Source organism: Procambarus clarkii, chromosome 48 (genome assembly GCF_040958095.1).
Source record: "Procambarus clarkii isolate CNS0578487 chromosome 48, FALCON_Pclarkii_2.0, whole genome shotgun sequence".
Lineage (NCBI taxonomy): Eukaryota > Metazoa > Arthropoda > Malacostraca > Decapoda > Cambaridae > Procambarus > Procambarus clarkii.
The window spans coordinates 1,944,826-1,967,787 of NC_091197.1; the positions used below are offsets into that span (position 1 = coordinate 1,944,826).

At 41.7% G+C, this 22,962-nt stretch overlaps 2 protein-coding genes across 2 annotated transcripts in view; both read left to right on the top strand.

Moving 5' to 3' along the window:
* LOC138349732 (uncharacterized) overlaps positions 1-22,962 on the top strand; it is a 231,884-nt gene that overhangs the window by 200,635 nt on the left and 8,287 nt on the right. The gene's annotated exons all lie outside the window — the stretch shown is intronic.
* Positions 2,788-4,673, top strand: LOC138350923 (uncharacterized). Its single transcript, XM_069302382.1, has 2 exons — positions 2,788-2,799; positions 3,678-4,673. The coding sequence occupies exons 1-2, from the start codon at positions 2,788-2,790 to the stop codon at positions 4,671-4,673; spliced, it is 1,008 nt and encodes a 335-aa protein (XP_069158483.1).

The following is a 22,962-nucleotide window of genomic DNA, read 5'->3' on the forward strand; positions in this document are numbered from 1 at the left end:
TCTCTCTCTCTCTCTCTCTCTCTCTCTCTCTCTCTCTTTCTGGCTCTCTCTCTCTGGCTCTGTCTCTCTCTCTCTGGCTCTCTCGCTCTCTCTGGCTCTTTCGCTCTCTCTGGCTCTCTTTCTCTCTGGCTCTCTCTGGCTCTCTCTCTCTCTCTCTGGCTCTCTCTCTCTCTCTGGCTCTCTCTCTCTCTCTGGCTCTCTCTCTCTCTGGCTCTCTCTCTCTCTCTCTGGCTCTCTCTCTCTCTCTGACTCTCTCTCTCTCTGACTCTCTCTCTCTCTGGCTCACGCTCTCTCTCTCTGGCTCTGTGGCGCTCTCTCTCTGGCTCTCGCTCTCTCTCTCTGGCTCTGGGTCTCTCTCTCTGGCTCTCATATTTCATTTGATTTAAAAATGTCTGAGATTTTTTACTTAATCTAAGTTATATTGCATGGTGCTAATATGAATATTATACATGACTGTTTTTTCTTTTCTTTCTCTTTCTCCCTTTCTTTCTTTCTCTTTCTTTCCTTCTCTCTCTTTTTCTTTCTCTTTCTACATGAATATTATACTTGACTGTGTTTACATTCACTTGTAGATTTTTATTTTTAGTTAATTAGTCCTAAACTTTTGATTAATAGATTTTTATTATTAGTCATAGAAAAACTATAGTGTTATATGTATACTCGGAAAATTTTACTTGTTTTAGTTTTAAGTAACAATAACTGCTTATAACGTCAGACTGATCTCAGCATGACATGAATCACAGGCTGCTTGATCACAAAATCTATTGTGTTCACATATTGCATATATAGATTTTTAAATTTTTACTTTTATATTCTGTTATAGATAGTCTATATATTTCGAGCTATTACATATATTTTGTTGTATTACTCATTCTTAATTAAATAAATATAATATTTTAATTCTCTTTTTGTACCCTATTTATTTGTAATTTACACATACATATATAGGATGTCCATTTCTATCTCAGATATGTCTTCTTTCTTTCTCTCCCTTTCTATTTCAGATATGAATTACAAAATTATTATACCCTAATTTACCCTAAACGCTTTAATGTAGGTAATTAAAAGATCATAAAAAAGTTTTTAGAAATGTTAATTATATACGTTCTAAGGTTGTATATAAAAGTTCTCAAAAAACCTTTTCTAAACGTAATTATAAACGTGCTGAAAACAATGAAATGTCGTTTTTAGGATGTTTTAAAAACATGAAAATGTTTGCTGGGATTAAGTCTCCATGCACTTAACTCGTGCTAGGCAGACCCAAATTTGACCCAAACCTCCCTGCAGTTTTTAAAATATCCCAAATATCCCAATTACGAGGCCAGAGCCATATTTTGGAGCCAAATTCTGGCTCTCTGCACGTATTCGCAGTTTGATATTACGACTTTTTATACCTAACATATGCCAAGTACTGGACGCAGCAGTGAGTCACATTTTGCACAAACTCCCCTGCAGTTTCCGAAATATCCCAAATATCCCAATTTCGAGGCCTGAGCCATATTATGGAGCCAAATTCTGGCTCTCTGCACGTATTCGCAGTTTGAAATTGCGACTTTTTATACCAACATATGCCAAGTATTCACATCAATCGCCAATTACTCGGCGAGTGATGTGAATAGTTTTTTATTTGGTGTTGATAGTCTTTATGCTTTGGCGGCATTTTCTAGGTATGTTCTTATAGACAATTTTATTGCGAACACAGTGATACCAAATTTAAATAGGTGCGCTTTCAATTATTGTCAGGACAGTCAAAAGAGTGTTCACTTTTTCGGTCTTACCGCGTAGGCGCTCGAACCGCCAAAAGCTCATAGGGTATGATTTTTTTTTGAACGCCGAGAGCGCGAAAGTATTTTAAAAACTGCAGAGGGGGTTTGGGCAAAATGTGACCCACCGTCGCTTTCAGTAATTGACATATTTTCGGTAAATATGGTCGGAATTTCAAACTACGAATACGTGCAGAGCCAGAATTTGGCTCTAATATATGGCTCAGGTATCTGATTTGGGATGTTTTGAATATTTTAAAAACTGGAGGGGGGTTTGTTCAAAATGTGACCCACCGTTGCTCTCAATAATTGGCATATTTTAGGTATAAAAAGCCGGAATTTCAAACTGCGAATACGTGCAGAAAGCCAGAATTTGGCTCTAATATATGGCTCAGGTATCGGATTTGGGATGTTTGGGATATTTTGAAAACTGCAGGGGGTTTGGGCAAAATGTGACCCACCGCTGCTTTCAGTAATTGGCATGTTTTCGGTATAAGAAGTAGGAATTTCAAACTGCGAATACGTGCAGAGAGCCAGAATTTGGCTCCAAAATATGGCTCAGGTATCGGATTTGGGATGTTTGGGATATTTTAAACACTTTCACGCATCCGAGCAGACCGTCATTGTCACCAATATTATTAATCCCACCGCACGCGTGCCGCTCTCGCGAGTCACGAGAAAAAATATTTGTATAAAATCCATTTATTATCCGATCAACTTGTGAATAGTTTACAAGTGTTTGCCATGAAATTTACGTTTTCTCTAATAGCCGAACAGCTTAATAAAGAGAACGTCATGGCAGTGAATCATCGTGGTAAAACAATTGTATTATTGACACGAGTATAATCGACGTAGTTTTTATATATGTTGCCGGTCGAACGCATCCTTATGTGACCTTTAATACTTATGTTCTTATAGAACATTGTTTTGCGAGCACATTGGTACAAAAATGAAATACATACATCAACAAATAAAGTCAGGACAGTGAATTGAATATACACTTTTCAAAGGGAGTTTCGCCGATATGCCGCCGCGGGTAACACTTCGGCCACTTCCCACACTGTTTTGGGTGGGCTACGACATTGAATCTATATTTATATGCATATGTCCGTGTAGACAATTTTATTGCGATTTCAATGATACCACAGTTAGCTATGTAGGACAACTGTAGGCTTCGCAACCATTAAGAGAGTGGAAACATTTTGTTGCTGCTTGGCGCTCTCGGCGAGTGATGTGAATAGTTTTTTATTTGGTGTTGATAGTCTTTATGCTTTGGCGGCATTTTCTAGGTATGTTCTTATAGACAATTTTATTGCGAACACAGTGATACCAAATTTAAATAGGTGCGCTTTCAATTATTGTCAGGACAGTCAAAAGAGTGTTCACTTTTTCGGTCTTACCGCGTAGGCGCTCGAACCGCCGAAAGCTCATAGGGTATGATTTTTTTTTGAACGCCGAGAGCGCGAAAGTGTTTTAAAAACTGCAGGGGGGTTTGGGCAAAATGTGACCCACCGTCGCTTTCAGTAATTGACATATTTTCGGTAAAAAAAAGTCGGAATTTCAAACTACGAATACGTGCAGAGAGCCAGAATTTGGCTCTAATATATGGCTCAGGTATCTGATTTGGGATGTTTTGAATTTTTTAAAAACTGGAGGGGGGTTTGTTCAAAATGTGACCCACCGTTGCTCTCAATAATTGGCATATTTTCGGTATAAAAAGTCGGAATTTCAAACTGCGAATACGTGCAGAGAGCCAGAATTTGGCTCCAAAATATGGCTCGGGTATCGGATTTGGGATGTTTGGGATATTTTAAAAACTGCAGGGGGATTTGGGCAAAATGTGACCCACCGCCGCTTTCAGTAATTATCATATTTTCGGTATAAAAAGCCGGAATTTCAATTTTTTTTTCTCAGAATTCTTTTTTTTTCTCGGAATTTTTTCTCGGAATTTTCTGGCTCAGTCTCCAGCAGGAGTTAGAACCCACCACGCTGGGTCCAGTTCGCAAGGCTCTCCGTCGAGCTTTCCTCGCCTATCTCCTGCTGTGGGATTTTCATGTGTTTCGAGATGATGCCTCCGCCATGACAGTGTGCGCCCGTCCTAGACTCCCCGCCGCGTACTACTCGATCACCGCGCTCCAGAATGTAGCGGTTACCGCTACTTGGTACACTACCAGCAGAGCCGTGCAGCCTGCAGCCCGTATTGCCATTCTCTCCTCCATGCTGGCTGCTCAAGCTGTGGCTCTGTTACTCTTGGCATTATCATACCTCTACTGCTCTTCGCTCCTGCCCTCTTGGCCTCGTAACAAGACCTCCGCCCTCACCAGGACGGCTTCACTAGTCACCCCCTGTGTCAAGCCTCAAGCCCCACCCTCTACTGACACCCACGATCGCAACAGCTACGTGGACTTTAAGGAAGTCGAAGGCGAGGAGTTCGAGGTTAATAAGGATACTAGAGACGAAGAGCATTCTACCAGAGAGGTAGTTACACCCAAAAAAGCAATACCACCCATGGCCCACTCGACACCTCGCACGCCCATACCACTTGCTCCTCGTCTCATGACAGCTCATCTCCCACCCACCATGTTCAGCTTCTCCCATGACATCCTGCCACTGCGATTGGCCAAATCCGAGCGTTCCTCCACCGACAACGGCTCCTTTAATTCACGTAACACAAATACGCTGCCAACACAGTTGCCACCAGAGTATAACCTCCGCAGAGCTCATGGATCCTTCTCCGATAGCTTCAGCTCACTATCCTGTGGCACCATCAGTCGTACCAACGCTACAGTGAGAACCGTAGTGACCCATGACCCCAGAGCTCAACGAACTCCGCCTCCCTTCGCTAAACAGACATTTGCTTCGCATTCGTCTTGCAGGAGCGGATATTGCCACTGTATAATAATAATATAATAATAATAATTTTTATTTAGGTATATTTTCAGTATTAAAAGTCTGAATTTCAAACTGCGAATACGTTCAGAGAGCCAGAATTTGGCTCCAAAATATGGCTCAGGTATCGGATTTGGGATGTTTGGGATATTTTCAAAACTGCAGGGGGGTGTGGGCAAAATGTGACCCACCGTTGCTTTCAGTAATTGGTATATTTTCGGTATATTTCAGTAATTGGTATATTTTCGGTATATTTCAGTAATTGGTATATTTTCGGTATAAAAAGTCGGAATTTCAAACTGCGAATACATGCAGAGAGCCAGAATTTGGCTCCAAAATATGGCTCAGGTATCGGATTTGGGATGTTTGGGATATTTTAAAAACTGCAGGGGGGTTTGGGCAAAATGTGACCCACCGCCGCTTTCAGTAATTATCATATTTTCGGTATAAAAAGCCGGAATTTCAAACTGCGAATACGTGCAGAGAGCCAGAATTTGGCTCCAAAATATGGCTCAGGTATCGGATTTGGGATGTTTGGGATATTTTAAACACTTTCACGCATCCGAGCAGACCGTCATTGTCACCAATATAATTAATCCCACCGCACGCGTGCCGCTCTCGGGAGTCACGAGAAAAAATATTTGTATAAAATCCATTATAGCAGTCTCCGTGGTGTAGTGGTAAGACACTCGCCTGGCGTTCCGCGAGCGCTATGTCATGGGTTCGTATCCTGGCCGGGGAGGATTTACTGGGCGCAATTCCTTAACTGTAGCCTCTGTTTAACGCAACAGTAAAATGTGTACTTGGATGAAAAAACGATTCTTCGCGGCAGGGGATCGTATTCCAGGGACCATAGGATTAAGGACTTGCCCGAAACGCTACGCGTACTAGTGGCTGTATAAGAATGTAACAACTCTTGTATATATCTCAAAAAAAAAAAAAAAAAATTATTATCCGATCAACGTGGAAATAGTTTACAAGAGTTTGCCTATACACTTTTCAAAGGGAGTTTCGCCGATATGCCGCCGCGGGTAACACTTCGGCCACTTCCCACACTGTTTTGGGTGGGCTACGACATTGAATCTATATTTATATGCATATGTCCGTGTAGAAAATTTTATTGCAATTTCAATGATACCACAATTAGCGATGTAGGACAACTGTAGGCTTCGCAACCATTACGACTTAATCAAACCAGAAATGCTCTACAAATCAAGGGGCCCAGAATGTGGAATGACCTTCCCAACCATGTTAACGACTGTACCTCTCTCAACCAGTTTAAGTTAAAAACGAAGCTATACCTAATAAATTCCCTGTAACCTACCTTACCCCTCTGTTGTCAACCCATGTATGTTTTTTTTTTTTTTTTTTTTTTCCAAATCAACGCTGTTTTAATGTAATTTTCTGTAATAATTTGTAATTGTATTTGTGCTGTTTATTCAACAATGTTCCCCCCTCTTTTACCTCTATTTTTATTTGTACTCAACGCATTTTTTTCTTTTTACCCATTAGTTTTAAGCTTTAGTCAGAAGTGTTTTTTCCTGCCCGAAACGCTTTGCGTAATAGTGGCTTTAGGCATTGTATGTACTAGCTCTATCTATAAAGCCAACAAACTTTGTAAAATCTCTTTATGTATGTACCTTTACCTAAATAAAAATTATTATTATTATTATTATTATTATTATTATTATTATTATTATTATTATTATTATTATTAAGAGAGTGGAAACATTTTGTTGCTGTTTGGCGCTCTCGGCAAGTGATCTGAATAGTTTTTTATTTGGTGTTGATAGTCCTTATGCTTTGGCGGCATTTTATAGATATGTTCTTATAGACAATTTTATTGCGAACACAGTGATACCAAATTTAAATACGTGCGCCTTCAATTATTGTCACGACAGTCAAAAGAGTGTACACTTTTTCGGTCTTACCGCGTAGGCGCCCGAACCGCAAGAAGCCCATAGGGCATGATTTTTTTTGAATGCCAAGAGCGCGAAATTGTTTTAAAAACTGCAGGGGGGGGTTTGGGCAAAATGTGACTCACCGCCGCTTTCAGTAATTGGCATATTTTCGGTATAAAAAGCCGGAATTTCAAACTGCGAATACGTGCAGAGAGCCAGAATTTGGCTCCAAAATATGGCTCAGGTATCGGATTTGGGATGTTTGGGATATTTTGAAAACTGCAGGGGTTTTTGGGCAAAATGTGACCCACCGCCGCTCTCAGTAATTGGCATATTTTCGGTATAAGAAGTAGGAATTTCAAACTGCGAATACGTGCAGAGAGCCAGAATTTGGCTCCAAAATATGGCTCAGGTATCGGATTTGGGATGTTTGGGATATTTTGAAAACTGCAGGGGGGTTTGGGCAAAATGTGACCCACCGCCGCTCTCAGTAATTGGCATATTTTCAGTATAAAAAGATGGAATTTCAAACTGCGAATACGTTCAGAGAGCCAGAATTTGGCTCCAAAATATGGCTCAGGTATCGGATTTGGGATGTTTGGGATATTTTGAAAACTGCAGGGGGGTTTGGGCAAAATGTGACCCACCGCTGCTTTCAGTAATTGGTATATTTTCAGTATAAAAAGTCGGAATTTCAAACTGCGAATACGTGCAGAGAGCCAGAATTTGGCTCCAAAATATTGCTCAGGTATTGGATTTGGGATGTTTGGGATATTTTGAAAACGGCAGGGGGGTTTGGGCAAAATGTGACCCACCGCCGCTCTCAGTAATTGGCATATTTTCGGTATAAAAAGATGGAATTTCAAACTGCGAATACGTTCAGAGAGCCAGAATTTGGCTCCAAAATATGGCTCAGGTTTCGGATTTGGGATGTTTGGGATATTTTGAAAACTGCAGGGGGGTTTGGGCAAAATGTGACCCACCGCTGCTTTCAGTAATTGGTATATTTTCAGTATAAAAAGTCGGAATTTCAAACTGCGAATACGTGCAGAGAGCCAGAATTTGGCACCAAAATATGGCTCAGGTATCGGATTTGAGATGTTTTGAATATTTTAAAAACTGGAGGGGGGTTTGGGCAAAATGTGACCCACCGTTGCTGTCAATAATTGGCATATTTTCGGTATAAAAAGTCAGAATTTCAAACTGCGAATACGTGTAGAGAGCCAGAATTTGGTTCCAAAATATTGCTCAGGTATTGGATTTGGGATGTTTGGGATATTTTGAAAATTGCAGGGGGGTTTGGGCAAAATGTGACCCACCGCCGCTTTCATTAATTGGCATGTTTTCGGTATAAAATGTTGCAATTTCAAACTGCGAATACATGCAGAGAGCTAGAATTTGCCTCAAAAATATGGCTCAGGTATCTGATTTGGGATGTTTGGGATAATTTAAAAACTGCAGGGGGGTTTGGGCAAAATGTGACCCACCGCCGCTTTCAGTAATTATCAGATTTTCGGTATAAAAAGCCGAAATTTCAAACTGCGAATACGTGCAGAGAGCCAGATTTTGGCTCTAAAATATGGCTTATGGTATCGGATTTGGGATGTTTGGGATATTTTGAAAATTGCAGGGGGGTTTGGGCAAAATGTGACCCACCGCCGCTTTCATTAATTGACATATTTTCGGTATAAAAAGTAGGAATTTCAAACTGCGAATACGTGCAGAGAGGCGGAATTTGGCTCTAAAATATGGCTCAGGTATCGGATTTGGGATGTTTGGGATATTTTGAAAACTGCAGGGGGTTTGGGCAAAATGTGACCCACCGCCGCTCTCAGTAATTGGTTTATTTTCAGTATAAGAAGTAGGAATTTCAAACTGCGAATACGTGCAGAGAGCCAGAATTTGGCTCCAAAATATGGCTCAGGTATCGGATTTGGGATGTTTGGGATATTTTGAAAACTGCAGGGGGGTTTGGGCAAAATGTGACCCACCGCCACTATAATTGGCATATTTTCGGTATAAAAAGCCGGAATTTCAAACTGCGAATACGTGCAGAGAGCAAGAATTTGGCTCTAAAATATGGCTCAGGTATCGGATTTGGGATGTTTGGGATATTTTGAAAACTGCAGGGGGGTTTGGTCAAAATGTGACCCATCACCGCTTTCAGTAATTGGTATATTTTCAGTATATAATTCGGAATTTCAAACTGCGAATACATGCAGAGAGCCAGAATTTGGCTCCAAAATATGGCTCAGGTTTCGGATTTGGGATGTTTGGGATATTTTAAAAACTGCAGGGGAGTTTGGGGCAAAATGAGACCCACCGCCGCTTTCAGTAATTGGCATATTTTCGGTATAAAAAGTCGGAATTTCAAACTGTGAATACGTGCAGAGAGCCAGAATTTGGCTCCAAAATATGGCTCAGGTATCGGATTTGGGATGTTTGGGATATTTTGGATACTGCAGGGGGGTTTGGGCAAAATGTGACCCACCGCCGTTTTCAGTAATTGGTATATTTTCAGTATGAAAAGTAGGAATTTCAAACTGCGAATACGTGCAGAGAGCCAGAATTTGGCTCCAAAATATGGCTCAGGTATCGGATTTGGGATGTTTGGGATATTTTAAAAACTGCAGGGGGGTTTGGGCAAAATGTGACCCACCGCCGCTCTCAGTAATTGGCATTTTTTCGGTATAAAAAGTCAGAATTTCAAACTGCGAATACGTGCAGAGAGCCAGAATTTGGCTCCAAAATATTGCTCAGGTATTGGATTTGGGATGTTTGGGATATTTTGAAAACTGCAGGGGGGTTTGGGCAAAATGTGACCCACCGCCACTTTCTGTAATTGGTATATTTTCAGTATAAAAAGTCGGAATTTCAAACTGCAAATACGTGCAGAGAGCCAGAATTTGGCACCAAAATATGGCTCATGTATCGGATTTGGGATGTTTTGAATATTTTAAAAACTGGAGGGGGGTTTGGGCAAAATGTGACCCACCGTTGCTGTCAATAATTGGCATATTTTCGGTATAAAAAGTCAGAATTTCAAACTGCGAATACGTGTAGAGAGCCAGAATTTGGCTCCAAAATATTGCTCAGGTATTGGATTTTGGATGTTTGGGATATTTTGAAAACTGCAGGGGGGTTTGGGCAAAATGTGACCCACCGCCACTATAATTGGCATATTTTCGGTATAAAAAGCCGGAATTTCAAATTGCGAATACGTGCAGAGAGCCAGAATTTGGCTCTAAAATATGGCTCAGGTATCGGATTTGGGATGTTTGGGATATTTTGAAAACTGCAGGGGGGTTTGGTCAAAATGTGACCCATCACCGCTTACAGTAATTGGTATATTTTCAGTATATAATTCGGAATTTCAAACTGCAAATACGTGCAGAGAGCCAGAATTTGGCTCCAAAATATGGCTCAGGTATTGGATTTGGGATGTTTGGGATATTTTGAAAACTGAAGGGGGGTTTGGGCAAAATGTGACCCACCGCCACTTTCTGTAATTGGTATATTTTCAGTATAAAAAGTCGGAATTTCAAACTGCAAATACGTGCAGAGAGCCAGAATTTGGCTCCAAAATATTGCTCAGGTATTGGATTTGGGATGTTTGGGATATTTTGAAAACTGCAGGGGGGTTTGGGCAAAATGTGACCCACCGCCACTTTCTGTAATTGGTATATTTTCAGTATAAAAAGTCGGAATTTCAAACTGCAAATACGTGCAGAGAGCCAGAATTTGGCACCAAAATATGGCTCATGTATCGGATTTGGGATGTTTTGAATATTTTAAAAACTGGAGGGGGGTTTGGGCAAAATGTGACCCACCGTTGCTCTCAATAATTGGCATATTTTCGGTATAAAAAGCCGGAATTTCAAACTGCGAATATGTGCAGAGAGCCAGAATTTGGCTCTAATATATGGCTCAGGTGTCGGATTTTGGATGTTTGGGATATTTTGAAAACTGCAGGGGTTTTGGGGCAAAATGTGACCCACCGCCGCTTTAAGTAATTGGCAAATTTTCGGTATAAAAAGTAGGAATTTCAAACTGCGAATACATGCAGAGAGCCAGAATTTGGCTCCAAAATATGGCTCAGGTATCGGATTTGGGATGTTTGGGATAATTTAAAAACTGCAGGGGGGGTTTGGGCAAAATGTCACCCACCGCCGCTTTCAGTAATTATCATATTTTCTGTATAAAAAGATGGAATTTCAAACTGCGAATACGTTCAGAGAGCCAGAATTTGGCTCCAAAATATGGCTCAGGTATCGGATTTGGGATGTTTGGGATATTTTGAAAACTGCAGGGGGGTTTGGGCAAAATGTGACCCACCGCTGCTTTCAGTAATTGGTATATTTTCAGTATAAAAAATGGGGATTTCAAACTGCGAATACGTGCAGAGAGCCAGAATTTGGCACCAAAATATGGCTCAGGTATCGGATTTGGGATGTTTTGAATATTTTAAAAACTGGAGGGGGGTTTGGGCAAAATGTGACCCACCACCGCTTTCAGTAATTATCATATTTTCGGTATAAAAAGCCGGAATTTCAAACTGCGAATACGTGCAGAGAGCCAGAATTTGGCTCTAAAATATGGCTCAGGTATCGGATTTGGGATGTTTGGGATATTTTGAGAACTGCATTGGGGTTTGGGCAAAATGTGACCCAGCGCCGCTTTCATTAATTGGCATATTTTCGGTATAAAAAGTAGATAATTCAAACTGCGAATACGTGCAGAGAGCCAGAATTTGGCTCCAAAATATGGCTCAGGTATCGGGTTTGGGATAATTTAAAAACTGCAGGGGGGTTTGGGCAAAATGTGACCCACCGCCGCTTTCAGTAATTGGCATATTTTCGGTATAAAAAGTCGGAATTTCAAACTGCGAATACGTGCAGAGAGCCAGAATTTGGCTCTAAAATATGGCTCAGGTATCTGATTTGGGATGTTTGGGATATTTTGAAAACTGCAGGGGGGTTTGGGCAAAATGTGACCCACCGCCGCTTTCAGTAATTGGCATATTTTCGGTATAAAAAGTCGGAATTTCAAACTGCGAATACGTGCAGAGAGCCAGAAATTGGCTCTAAAATATGGCTCAGGTAAGAGATTTGGGATGTTTGGGATATTTTGAAAACTGCAGGGGGGGTTTGGGCAAAATGTGACCCACCGGCGCTTTCAGTAATTGGCATATTTTCGGTATAAAAAGCCGGAATTTCAAACTACGAATACGTGCAGAGAGCCTGAATTTTTCTCTAAAATATGGCTCAGGTATCGGATTTGGGATGTTTGGGATATTTTGAAAACTGCAGGGGGGTTTGGGCAAAATATGACCCACCGCCGCTTTCAGTAATTGGCATATTTTCGGTATAAAAAGCCGGAATTTCAAACTGCGAATACGTGCAGAGAGCCAGAATTTGGCTCCAAAATATGGCTCAGGTATCGGATTTGGGATGTTTGGGATATTTTGAAAACTGCAGGGGTTTTTGGGCAAAATGTGACCCACCGCCGCTCTCAGTAATTGGCATATTTTCGGTATAAGAAGTAGGAATTTCAAACTGCGAATACGTGCAGAGAGCCAGAATTTGGCTCCAAAATATGGCTCAGGTATCGGATTTGGGATGTTTGGGATATTTTGAAAACTGCAGGGGGGTTTGGGCAAAATGTGACCCACCGCCGCTCTCAGTAATTGGCATATTTTCAGTATAAAAAGATGGAATTTCAAACTGCGAATACGTTCAGAGAGCCAGAATTTGGCACCAAAATATGGCTCAGGTATCGGATTTGAGATGTTTTGAATATTTTAAAAACTGGAGGGGGGTTTGGGCAAAATGTGACCCACCGTTGCTGTCAATAATTGGCATATTTTCGGTATAAAAAGTCAGAATTTCAAACTGCGAATACGTGTAGAGAGCCAGAATTTGGCTCCAAAATATTGCTCAGGTATTGGATTTGGGATGTTTGGGATATTTTGAAAATTGCAGGGGGGTTTGGGCAAAATGTGACCCACCGCCGCTTTCATTAATTGGCATGTTTTCGGTATAAAATGTTGCAATTTCAAACTGCGAATACATGCAGAGAGCTAGAATTTGCCTCAAAAATATGGCTCAGGTATCTGATTTGGGATGTTTGGGATAATTTAAAAACTGCAGGGGGGTTTGGGCAAAATGTGACCCACCGCCGCTTTCAGTAATTATCAGATTTTCGGTATAAAAAGCCGAAATTTCAAACTGCGAATACGTGCAGAGAGCCAGATTTTGGCTCTAAAATATGGCTTATGGTATCGGATTTGGGATGTTTGGGATATTTTGAAAATTGCAGGGGGGTTTGGGCAAAATGTGACCCACCGCCGCTTTCATTAATTGACATATTTTCGGTATAAAAAGTAGGAATTTCAAACTGCGAATACGTGCAGAGAGGCGGAATTTGGCTCTAAAATATGGCTCAGGTATCGGATTTGGGATGTTTGGGATATTTTGAAAACTTCAGGGGGGTTTGGGCAAAATGTGACCCACCGCCGCTCTCAGTAATTGGTTTATTTTCAGTATAAGAAGTAGGAATTTCAAACTGCGAATACGTGCAGAGAGCCAGAATTTGGCTCCAAAATATGGCTCAGGTATCGGATTTGGGATGTTTGGGATATTTTGAAAACTGCAGGGGGGTTTGGGCAAAATGTGACCCACCGCCACTATAATTGGCATATTTTCGGTATAAAAAGCCGGAATTTCAAACTGCGAATACGTGCAGAGAGCCAGAATTTGGCTCTAAAATATGGCTCAGGTATCGGATTTGGGATGTTTGGGATATTTTGACAACTGCAGGGGGGTTTGGTCAAAATGTGACCCATCACCGCTTTCAGTAATTGGTATATTTTCAGTATATAATTCGGAATTTCAAACTGCGAATACGTGCAGAGAGCCAGAATTTGGCTCCAAAATATGGCTCAGGTTTCGGATTTGGGATGTTTGGGATATTTTAAAAACTGCAGGGGAGTTTGGGGCAAAATGAGACCCACCGCCGCTTTCAGTAATTGGCATATTTTCGGTATAAAAAGTCGGAATTTCAAACTGTGAATACGTGCAGAGAGCCAGAATTTGGCTCCAAAATATGGCTCAGGTATCGGATTTGGGATGTTTGGGATATTTTGGATACTGCAGGGGGGTTTGGGCAAAATGTGACCCACCGCCGTTTTCAGTAATTGGTATATTTTCAGTATGAAAAGTAGGAATTTCCAACTGCGAATACGTGCAGAGAGCCAGAATTTGGCTCCAAAATATGGCTCAGGTATCGGATTTGGGATGTTTGGGATATTTTAAAAACTGCAGGGGGGTTTGGGCAAAATGTGACCCACCGCCGCTTTCAGTAATTGGCATTTTTTCGGTATAAAAAGTCAGAATTTCAAACCGAATACGTGCAGAGAGCCAGAATTTGGCTCCAAAATATTGCTCAGGTATTGGATTTGGGATGTTTGGGATATTTTGAAAACTGCAGGGGGGTTTGGGCAAAATGTGACCCACCGCCACTTTCTGTAATTGGTATATTTTCAGTATAAAAAGTCGGAATTTCAAACTGCAAATACGTGCAGAGAGCCAGAATTTGGCACCAAAATATGGCTCATGTATCGGATTTGGGATGTTTTGAATATTTTAAAAACTGGAGGGGGGTTTGGGCAAAATGTGACCCACCGTTGCTCTCAATAATTGGCATATTTTCGGTATAAAAAGCCGGAATTTCAAACTGCGAATATGTGCAGAGAGCCAGAATTTGGCTCTAATATATGGCTCAGGTATCGGATTTTGGATGTTTGGGATATTTTGAAAACTGCAGGGGTTTTGGGGCAAAATGTGACCCACCGCCGCTTTCAGTAATTATCATATTTTCGGTATAAAAAGCCGGAATTTCAAACTGCGAATACGTGCAGAGAGCCAGAAATTGGCTCTAAAATATGGCTCAGGTATCCGATTTGGGATGTTTGGGATATTTTGAAAACTGCAGGGGGGGTTTGGGCAAAATGTGACCCACCGGCGCTTTCAGTAATTGGCATATTTTCGGTATAAAAAGCCGGAATTTCAAACTACGAATACGTGCAGAGAGCCTGAATTTTTCTCTAAAATATGGCTCAGGTATCGGATTTGGGATGTTTGGGATATTTTGAAAACTGCAGGGGGGTTTGGGCAAAATATGACCCACCGCCGCTTTCAGTAATTGGCATATTTTCGGTATAAAAAGCCGGAATTTCAAACTGCGAATACGTGCAGAGAGCCAGAATTTGGCTCCAAAATATGGCTCAGGTATCGGATTTGGGATGTTTGGGATATTTTGAAAACTGCAGGGGGGTTTGGGCAAAATGTGACCCACCGCCGCTCTCAGTAATTGGCATATTTTCAGTATAAAAAGATGGAATTTCAAACTGCGAATACGTTCAGAGAGCCAGAATTTGGCTCCAAAATATGGCTCAGGTATCGGATTTGGGATGTTTGGGATATTTTGAAAACTGCAGGGGGGTTTGGGCAAAATGTGACCCACCGCTGCTTTCAGTAATTGGTATATTTTCAGTATAAAAAGTCGGAATTTCAAACTGCGAATACGTGCAGAGAGCCAGAATTTGGCTCCAAAATATTGCTCAGGTATTGGATTTGGGATGTTTGGGATATTTTGAAAACTGCAGGGGGGTTTGGGCAAAATGTGACCCACCGCCGCTTTCAGTAATTATCAGATTTTCGGTATAAAAAGCCGAAATTTCAAACTGCGAATACGTGCAGAGAGCCAGATTTTGGCTCTAAAATATGGCTTATGGTATCGGATTTGGGATGTTTGGGATATTTTGAAAATTGCAGGGGGGTTTGGGCAAAATGTGACCCACCGCCGCTTTCATTAATTGACATATTTTCGGTATAAAAAGTAGGAATTTCAAACTGCGAATACGTGCAGAGAGGCGGAATTTGGCTCTAAAATATGGCTCAGGTATCGGATTTGGGATGTTTGGGATATTTTGAAAACTGCAGGGGGGTTTGGGCAAAATGTGACCCACCGCCGCTCTCAGTAATTGGTTTATTTTCAGTATAAGAAGTAGGAATTTCAAACTGCGAATACGTGCAGAGAGCCAGAATTTGGCTCCAAAATATGGCTCAGGTATCGGATTTGGGATGTTTGGGATATTTTGAAAACTGCAGGGGGGTTTGGGCAAAATGTGACCCACCGCCACTATAATTGGCATATTTTCGGTATAAAAAGCCGGAATTTCAAACTGCGAATACGTGCAGAGAGCCAGAATTTGGCTCTAAAATATGGCTCAGGTATCGGATTTGGGATGTTTGGGATATTTTGACAACTGCAGGGGGGTTTGGTCAAAATGTGACCCATCACCGCTTTCAGTAATTGGTATATTTTCAGTATATAATTCGGAATTTCAAACTGCGAATACGTGCAGAGAGCCAGAATTTGGCTCCAAAATATGGCTCAGGTTTCGGATTTGGGATGTTTGGGATATTTTAAAAACTGCAGGGGAGTTTGGGGCAAAATGAGACCCACCGCCGCTTTCAGTAATTGGCATATTTTCGGTATAAAAAGTCGGAATTTCAAACTGTGAATACGTGCAGAGAGCCAGAATTTGGCTCCAAAATATGGCTCAGGTATCGGATTTGGGATGTTTGGGATATTTTGGATACTGCAGGGGGGTTTGGGCAAAATGTGACCCACCGCCGTTTTCAGTAATTGGTATATTTTCAGTATGAAAAGTAGGAATTTCCAACTGCGAATACGTGCAGAGAGCCAGAATTTGGCTCCAAAATATGGCTCAGGTATCGGATTTGGGATGTTTGGGATATTTTAAAAACTGCAGGGGGGTTTGGGCAAAATGTGACCCACCGCCGCTTTCAGTAATTGGCATTTTTTCGGTATAAAAAGTCAGAATTTCAAACTGCGAATACGTGCAGAGAGCCAGAATTTGGCTCCAAAATATTGCTCAGGTATTGGATTTGGGATGTTTGGGATATTTTGAAAACTGCAGGGGGGTTTGGGCAAAATGTGACCCACCGCCACTTTCTGTAATTGGTATATTTTCAGTATAAAAAGTCGGAATTTCAAACTGCAAATACGTGCAGAGAGCCAGAATTTGGCACCAAAATATGGCTCATGTATCGGATTTGGGATGTTTTGAATATTTTAAAAACTGGAGGGGGGTTTGGGCAAAATGTGACCCACCGTTGCTCTCAATAATTGGCATATTTTCGGTATAAAAAGCCGGAATTTCAAACTGCGAATATGTGCAGAGAGCCAGAATTTGGCTCTAATATATGGCTCAGGTATCGGATTTTGGATGTTTGGGATATTTTGAAAACTGCAGGGGTTTTGGGGCAAAATGTGACCCACCGCCGCTTTCAGTAATTATCATATTTTCGGTATAAAAAGCCGGAATTTCAAACTGCGAATACGTGCAGAGAGCCAGAAATTGGCTCTAAAATATGGCTCAGGTATCCGATTTGGGATGTTTGGGATATTTTGAAAACTGCAGGGGGGGTTTGGGCAAAATGTGACCCACCGGCGCTTTCAGTAATTGGCATATTTTCGGTATAAAAAGCCGGAATTTCAAACTACGAATACGTGCAGAGAGCCTGAATTTTTCTCTAAAATATGGCTCAGGTATCGGATTTGGGATGTTTGGGATATTTTGAAAACTGCAGGGGGGTTTGGGCAAAATATGACCCACCGCCGCTTTCAGTAATTGGCATATTTTCGGTATAAAAAGCCGGAATTTCAAACTGCGAATACGTGCAGAGAGCCAGAATTTGGCTCCAAAATATGGCTCAGGTATCGGATTTGGGATGTTTGGGATATTTTGAAAACTGCAGGGGGGTTTGGGCAAAATGTGACCCACCGCCGCTCTCAGTAATTGGCATATTTTCAGTATAAAAAGATGGAATTTCAAACTGCGAATACGTTCAGAGAGCCAGAATTTGGCTCCAAAATATGGCTCAGGTATCGGATTTGGGATGTTTGGGATATTTTGAAAACTGCAGGGGGGTTTGGGCAAAATGTGACCCACCGCTGCTTTCAGTAATTGGTATATTTTCAGTATAAAAAGTCGGAATTTCAAACTGCGAATACGTGCAGAGAGCCAGAATTTGGCTCCAAAATATTGCTCAGGTATTGGATTTGGGATGTTTGGGATATTTTGAAAACTGCAGGGGGGTTTGGGCAAAATGTGACCCACCGCCGCTCTCAGTAATTGGCATATTTTCGGTATAAAAAGATGGAATTTCAAACTGCGAATACGTTCAGAGAGCCAGAATTTGGCTCCAAAATATGGCTCAGGTATCGGATTTGGGATGTTTGGGATATTTTGAAAACTGCAGGGGGGTTTGGGCAAAATGTGACCCACCGCTGCTTTCAGTAATTGGTATATTTTCAGTATAAAAAGTCGGAATTTCAAACTGCGAATACGTGCAGAGAGCCAGAATTTGGCTCCAAAATTTTGCTCAGGTATTGGATTTGGGATGTTTGGGATATTTTGAAAACTGCAGGGGGGTTTGGGCAAAATGTGACCCACCGCTGCTTTCAGTAATTGGTATATTTTCAGTATAAAAAGTCGGAATTTCAAACTGCGAATACGTGCAGAGAGCCAGAATTTGGCACCAAAATATGGCTCAGGTATCGGATTTGAGATGTTTTGAATATTTTAAAAACTGGAGGGGGGTTTGGGCAAAATGTGACCCACCGTTGCTGTCAATAATTGGCATATTTTCGGTATAAAAAGTCAGAATTTCAAACTGCGAATACGTGTAGAGAGCCAGAATTTGGCTCCAAAATATTGCTCAGGTATTGGATTTGGGATGTTTGGGATATTTTGAAAATTGCAGGGGGGTTTGGGCAAAATGTGACCCACCGCCGCTTTCATTAATTGACATATTTTCGGTATAAAAATTAGGAATTTCAAACTGCGAATACGTGCAGAGAGGCGGAATTTGGCTCTAAAATATGGCTCAGGTATCGGATTTGGGATGTTTGGGATATTTTGAAAACTTCAGGGGGGTTTGGGCAAAATGTGACCCACCGCCGCTCTCAGTAATTGGTTTATTTTCAGTATAAGAAGTAGGAATTTCAAACTGCGAATACGTGCAGAGAGCGAGAATTTGGCTCCAAAATATGGCTCAGGTATCGGATTTGGGATGTTTGGGATATTTTGAAAACTGCAGGGGGGTTTGGGCAAAATGTGACCCACCGCCTCTATTATTGGCATATTTTCGGTATAAAAAGCCGGAATTTCAAACTGCGAATACGTGCAGAGAGCCAGAATTTGGCTCTAAAATATGGCTCAGGTATCGGATTTGGGATGTTTGGGATATTTTGACAACTGCAGGGGGGTTTGGTCAAAATGTGACCCATCACCGCTTTCAGTAATTGGTATATTTTCAGTATATAATTCGGAATTTCAAACTGCGAATACGTGCAGAGAGCCAGAATTTGGCTCCAAAATATGGCTCAGGTTTCGGATTTGGGATGTTTGGGATATTTTAAAAACTGCAGGGGAGTTTGGGGCAAAATGAGACCCACCGCCGCTTTCAGTAATTGGCATATTTTCGGTATAAAAAGTCGGAATTTCAAACTGTGAATACGTGCAGAGAGCCAGAATTTGGCTCCAAAATATGGCTCAGGTATCGGATTTGGGATGTTTGAGATATTTTGGATACTGCAGGGGGGTTTGGGCAAAATGTGACCCACCGCCGTTTTCAGTAATTGGTATATTTTCAGTATGAAAAGTAGGAATTTCCAACTGCGAATACGTGCAGAGAGCCAGAATTTGGCTCCAAAATATGGCTCAGGTATCGGATTTGGGATGTTTGGGATATTTTAAAAACTGCAGGGGGGTTTGGGCAAAATGTGACCCACCGCCGCTTTCAGTAATTGGCATTTTTTCGGTATAAAAAGTCAGAATTTCAAACTGCGAATACGTGCAGAGAGCCAGAATTTGGCTCCAAAATATTGCTCAGGTATTGGATTTGGGATGTTTGGGATATTTTGAAAACTGCAGGGGGGTTTGGGCAAAATGTGACCCACCGCCACTTTCTGTAATTGGTATATTTTCAGTATAAAAAGTCGGAATTTCAAACTGCAAATACGTGCAGAGAGCCAGAATTTGGCAGAAAAATATGGCTCATGTATCGGATTTGGGATGTTTTGAATATTTTAAAAACTGGAGGGGGGTTTGGGCAAAATGTGACCCACCGTTGCTCTCAATAATTGGCATATTTTCGGTATAAAAAGCCGGAATTTCAAACTGCGAATACGTGCAGAGAGCCAGAATTTGGCTCCAAAATATGGCTCAGGTATCGGATTTGGGATGTTTGGGATATTTTGAAAACTGCAGGGGGGTTTGGGCAAAATGTGACCCACCGCCATTATAATTGGCATATTTTCGGTATAAAAAGCCGGAATTTCAAACTGCGAATACGTGCAGAGAGCCAGAATTTGGCTCTAAAATATGGCTCAGGTATCGGATTTGGGATGTTTGGGATATTTTGAAAACTGCAGGGGGGTTTGGTCAAAATGTGACCCATCACCGCTTACAGTAATTGGTATATTTTCAGTATATAATTCGGAATTTCAAACTGCAAATACGTGCAGAGAGCCAGAATTTGGCTCCAAAATATGGCTCAGGTATTGGATTTGGGATGTTTGGGATATTTTGAAAACTGAAGGGGGGTTTGGGCAAAATGTGACCCACCGCCACTTTCTGTAATTGGTATATTTTCAGTATAAAAAGTCGGAATTTCAAACTGCAAATACGTGCAGAGAGCCAGAATTTGGCACCAAAATATGGCTCATGTATCGGATTTGGGATGTTTTGAATATTTTAAAAACTGGAGGGGGGTTTGGGCAAAATGTGACCCACCGTTGCTCTCAATAATTGGCATATTTTCGGTATAAAAAGCCGGAATTTCAAACTGCGAATATGTGCAGAGAGCCAGAATTTGGCTCTAATATATGGCTCAGGTGTCGGATTTTGGATGTTTGGGATATTTTGAAAACTGCAGGGGTTTTGGGGCAAAATGTGACCCACCGCCGCTTTAAGTAATTGGCAAATTTTCGGTATAAAAAGTAGGAATTTCAAACTGCGAATACATGCAGAAAGCCAGAATTTGGCTCCAAAATATGGCTCAGGTATCGGATTTGGGATGTTTGGGATAATTTAAAAACTGCAGGGGGGGTTTGGGCAAAATGTCACCCACCGCCGCTTTCAGTAATTATCATATTTTCGGTATAAAAAGATGGAATTTCAAACTGCGAATACGTTCAGAGAGCCAGAATTTGGCTCCAAAATATGGCTCAGGTATCGGATTTGGGATGTTTTGAATATTTTAAAAACTGGAGGGGGGTTTGGGCAAAATGTGACCCACCGCCGCTTTCAGTAATTATCATATTTTCGGTATAAAAAGCCGGAATTTCAAACTGCGAATACGTGCAGAGAGCCAGAATTTGGCTCCAAAATATGGCTCAGGTATCGGGTTTGGGATAATTTAAAAACTGCAGGGGGGTTTGGGCAAAATGTGACCCACCGCCGCTTTCAGTAATTGGCATATTTTCGGTATAAAAAGTCGGAATTTCAAACTGCGAATACGTGCAGAGAGCCAGAAATTGGCTCTAAAATATGGCTCAGGTATCCGATTTGGGATGTTTGGGATATTTTGAAAACTGCAGGGGGGGTTTGGGCAAAATGTGACCCACCGGCGCTTTCAGTAATTGGCATATTTTCGGTATAAAAAGCCGGAATTTCAAACTACGAATACGTGCAGAGAGCCAGAATTTGGCTCCAAAATATGGCTCAGGTATCGGATTTGGGATGTTTGGGATATTTTGAAAACTGCAAGGGGGTTTGGGCAAAATGTGACCCACCGCCGCTTTCAGTAATTGGTATATTTTCAGTATAAAAGTAGGAATTTCAAACTGCAAATACGTGCAGAGAGCCAGAATTTGGCTCCAAAATATGGCTCAGGTATCGGATTTGGGATGTTTGGGATATTTTGAAAACTGCAAGGGGGTTTGGGCAAAATGTGACCCACCGCCGCTTTCAGTAATTGGTATATTTTCAGTATAAAAGTAGGAATTTCAAACTGCAAATACGTGCAGAGAGCCAGAATTTGGCTCCAAAATATGGCTCAGGTATCGGATTTGGGATGTTTGGGATATTTTGAAAACTGCAAGGGGGTTTGGGCAAAATGTGACCCACCGCCACTTTCAGTTGTATAATATGTATGTTATGTATAATATGTATAACAACGTGTGGTGTTATAATGTAATGATTTTGTTACAGTGTGAAGGTGGTTTATTAGTGTGGTGGATGGTTATTGTGGGATAATGGATGGTGGTGTGTTAGTCTAATTGGTGGTGTAATGATTGATGATGTGGGCAGGCAGGGCAGCCATTGGTGGTGATAATGATTGATGATGTGGGCAGGCAGGGCAGCCATTGGTGGTGATAATGATTGATGATGTGGGCAGGCAGGGCAGCCATTGGTGGTGATAATGATTGATGATGTGGGCAGGCAGGGCAGCCATTGGTGGTGATAATGATTGATGATGTGGGAAGGCAGGGCAGCCATTGGTGGTGATAATGATTGATGATGTGGGCAGGCAGGGCAGCCATTGGTGGTGATAATGATTGATGATGTGGGCAGGCAGGGCAGCCATTGGTGGTGATAATGATTGATGATGTGGGCAGGCAGGGCAGCCATTGGTGGTGATAATGATTGATGATGTGGGCAGGCAGGGCAGCCATTGGTGGTGATAATGATTGAGGAGCCGGTCGGCCGAGCGGACAACACGCTGGACTTGTGATCCTGTGGTCCTGGGTTCAATCCCAGGCGCCGGCGAGAAACAATGGGCAGAGTTTCTTTCACCCTATGCCCCTGTTACCTAGCAGTAAAATAGGTACCTGGGTGTTAGTCAGCTGTCACGAGCTGCTTCCTGGGGGTGGAGGCCTGGTCGAAGACCGGGCCGCAGGGACACTAAAGCCCCGAAATCATCTCAAGATAACCTCAAGATGTGGGTTTTAGAGTGTAATGGGTGGTGATGTTGGTTTTAGAGTGTAATGGGTGGTGATGTTGGTTTTAGAGTGTAATGGGTGGTGATGTTGGTTAGAGTGTAATGGGTGGTGATGTTGGTTAGAGTGTAATGGGTGGTGATGTTGGTTAGAGTGTAATGGGTGGTGATGTTGGTTTTAGAGTGTAATGGGTGGTGATGTTGGTTAGAGTGTAATGGGTGGTGATGTTGGTTTTAGAGTGTAATGGGTGGTGATGTTGGTTAGAGTGTAATGGGTGGTGATGTTGGTTTTAGAGTGTAATGGGTGGTGATGTGGGATTTACAGTGTAATGGGTGGTGATGGTTGAGTGATATGTGGTGCTAATGTGTTACAGG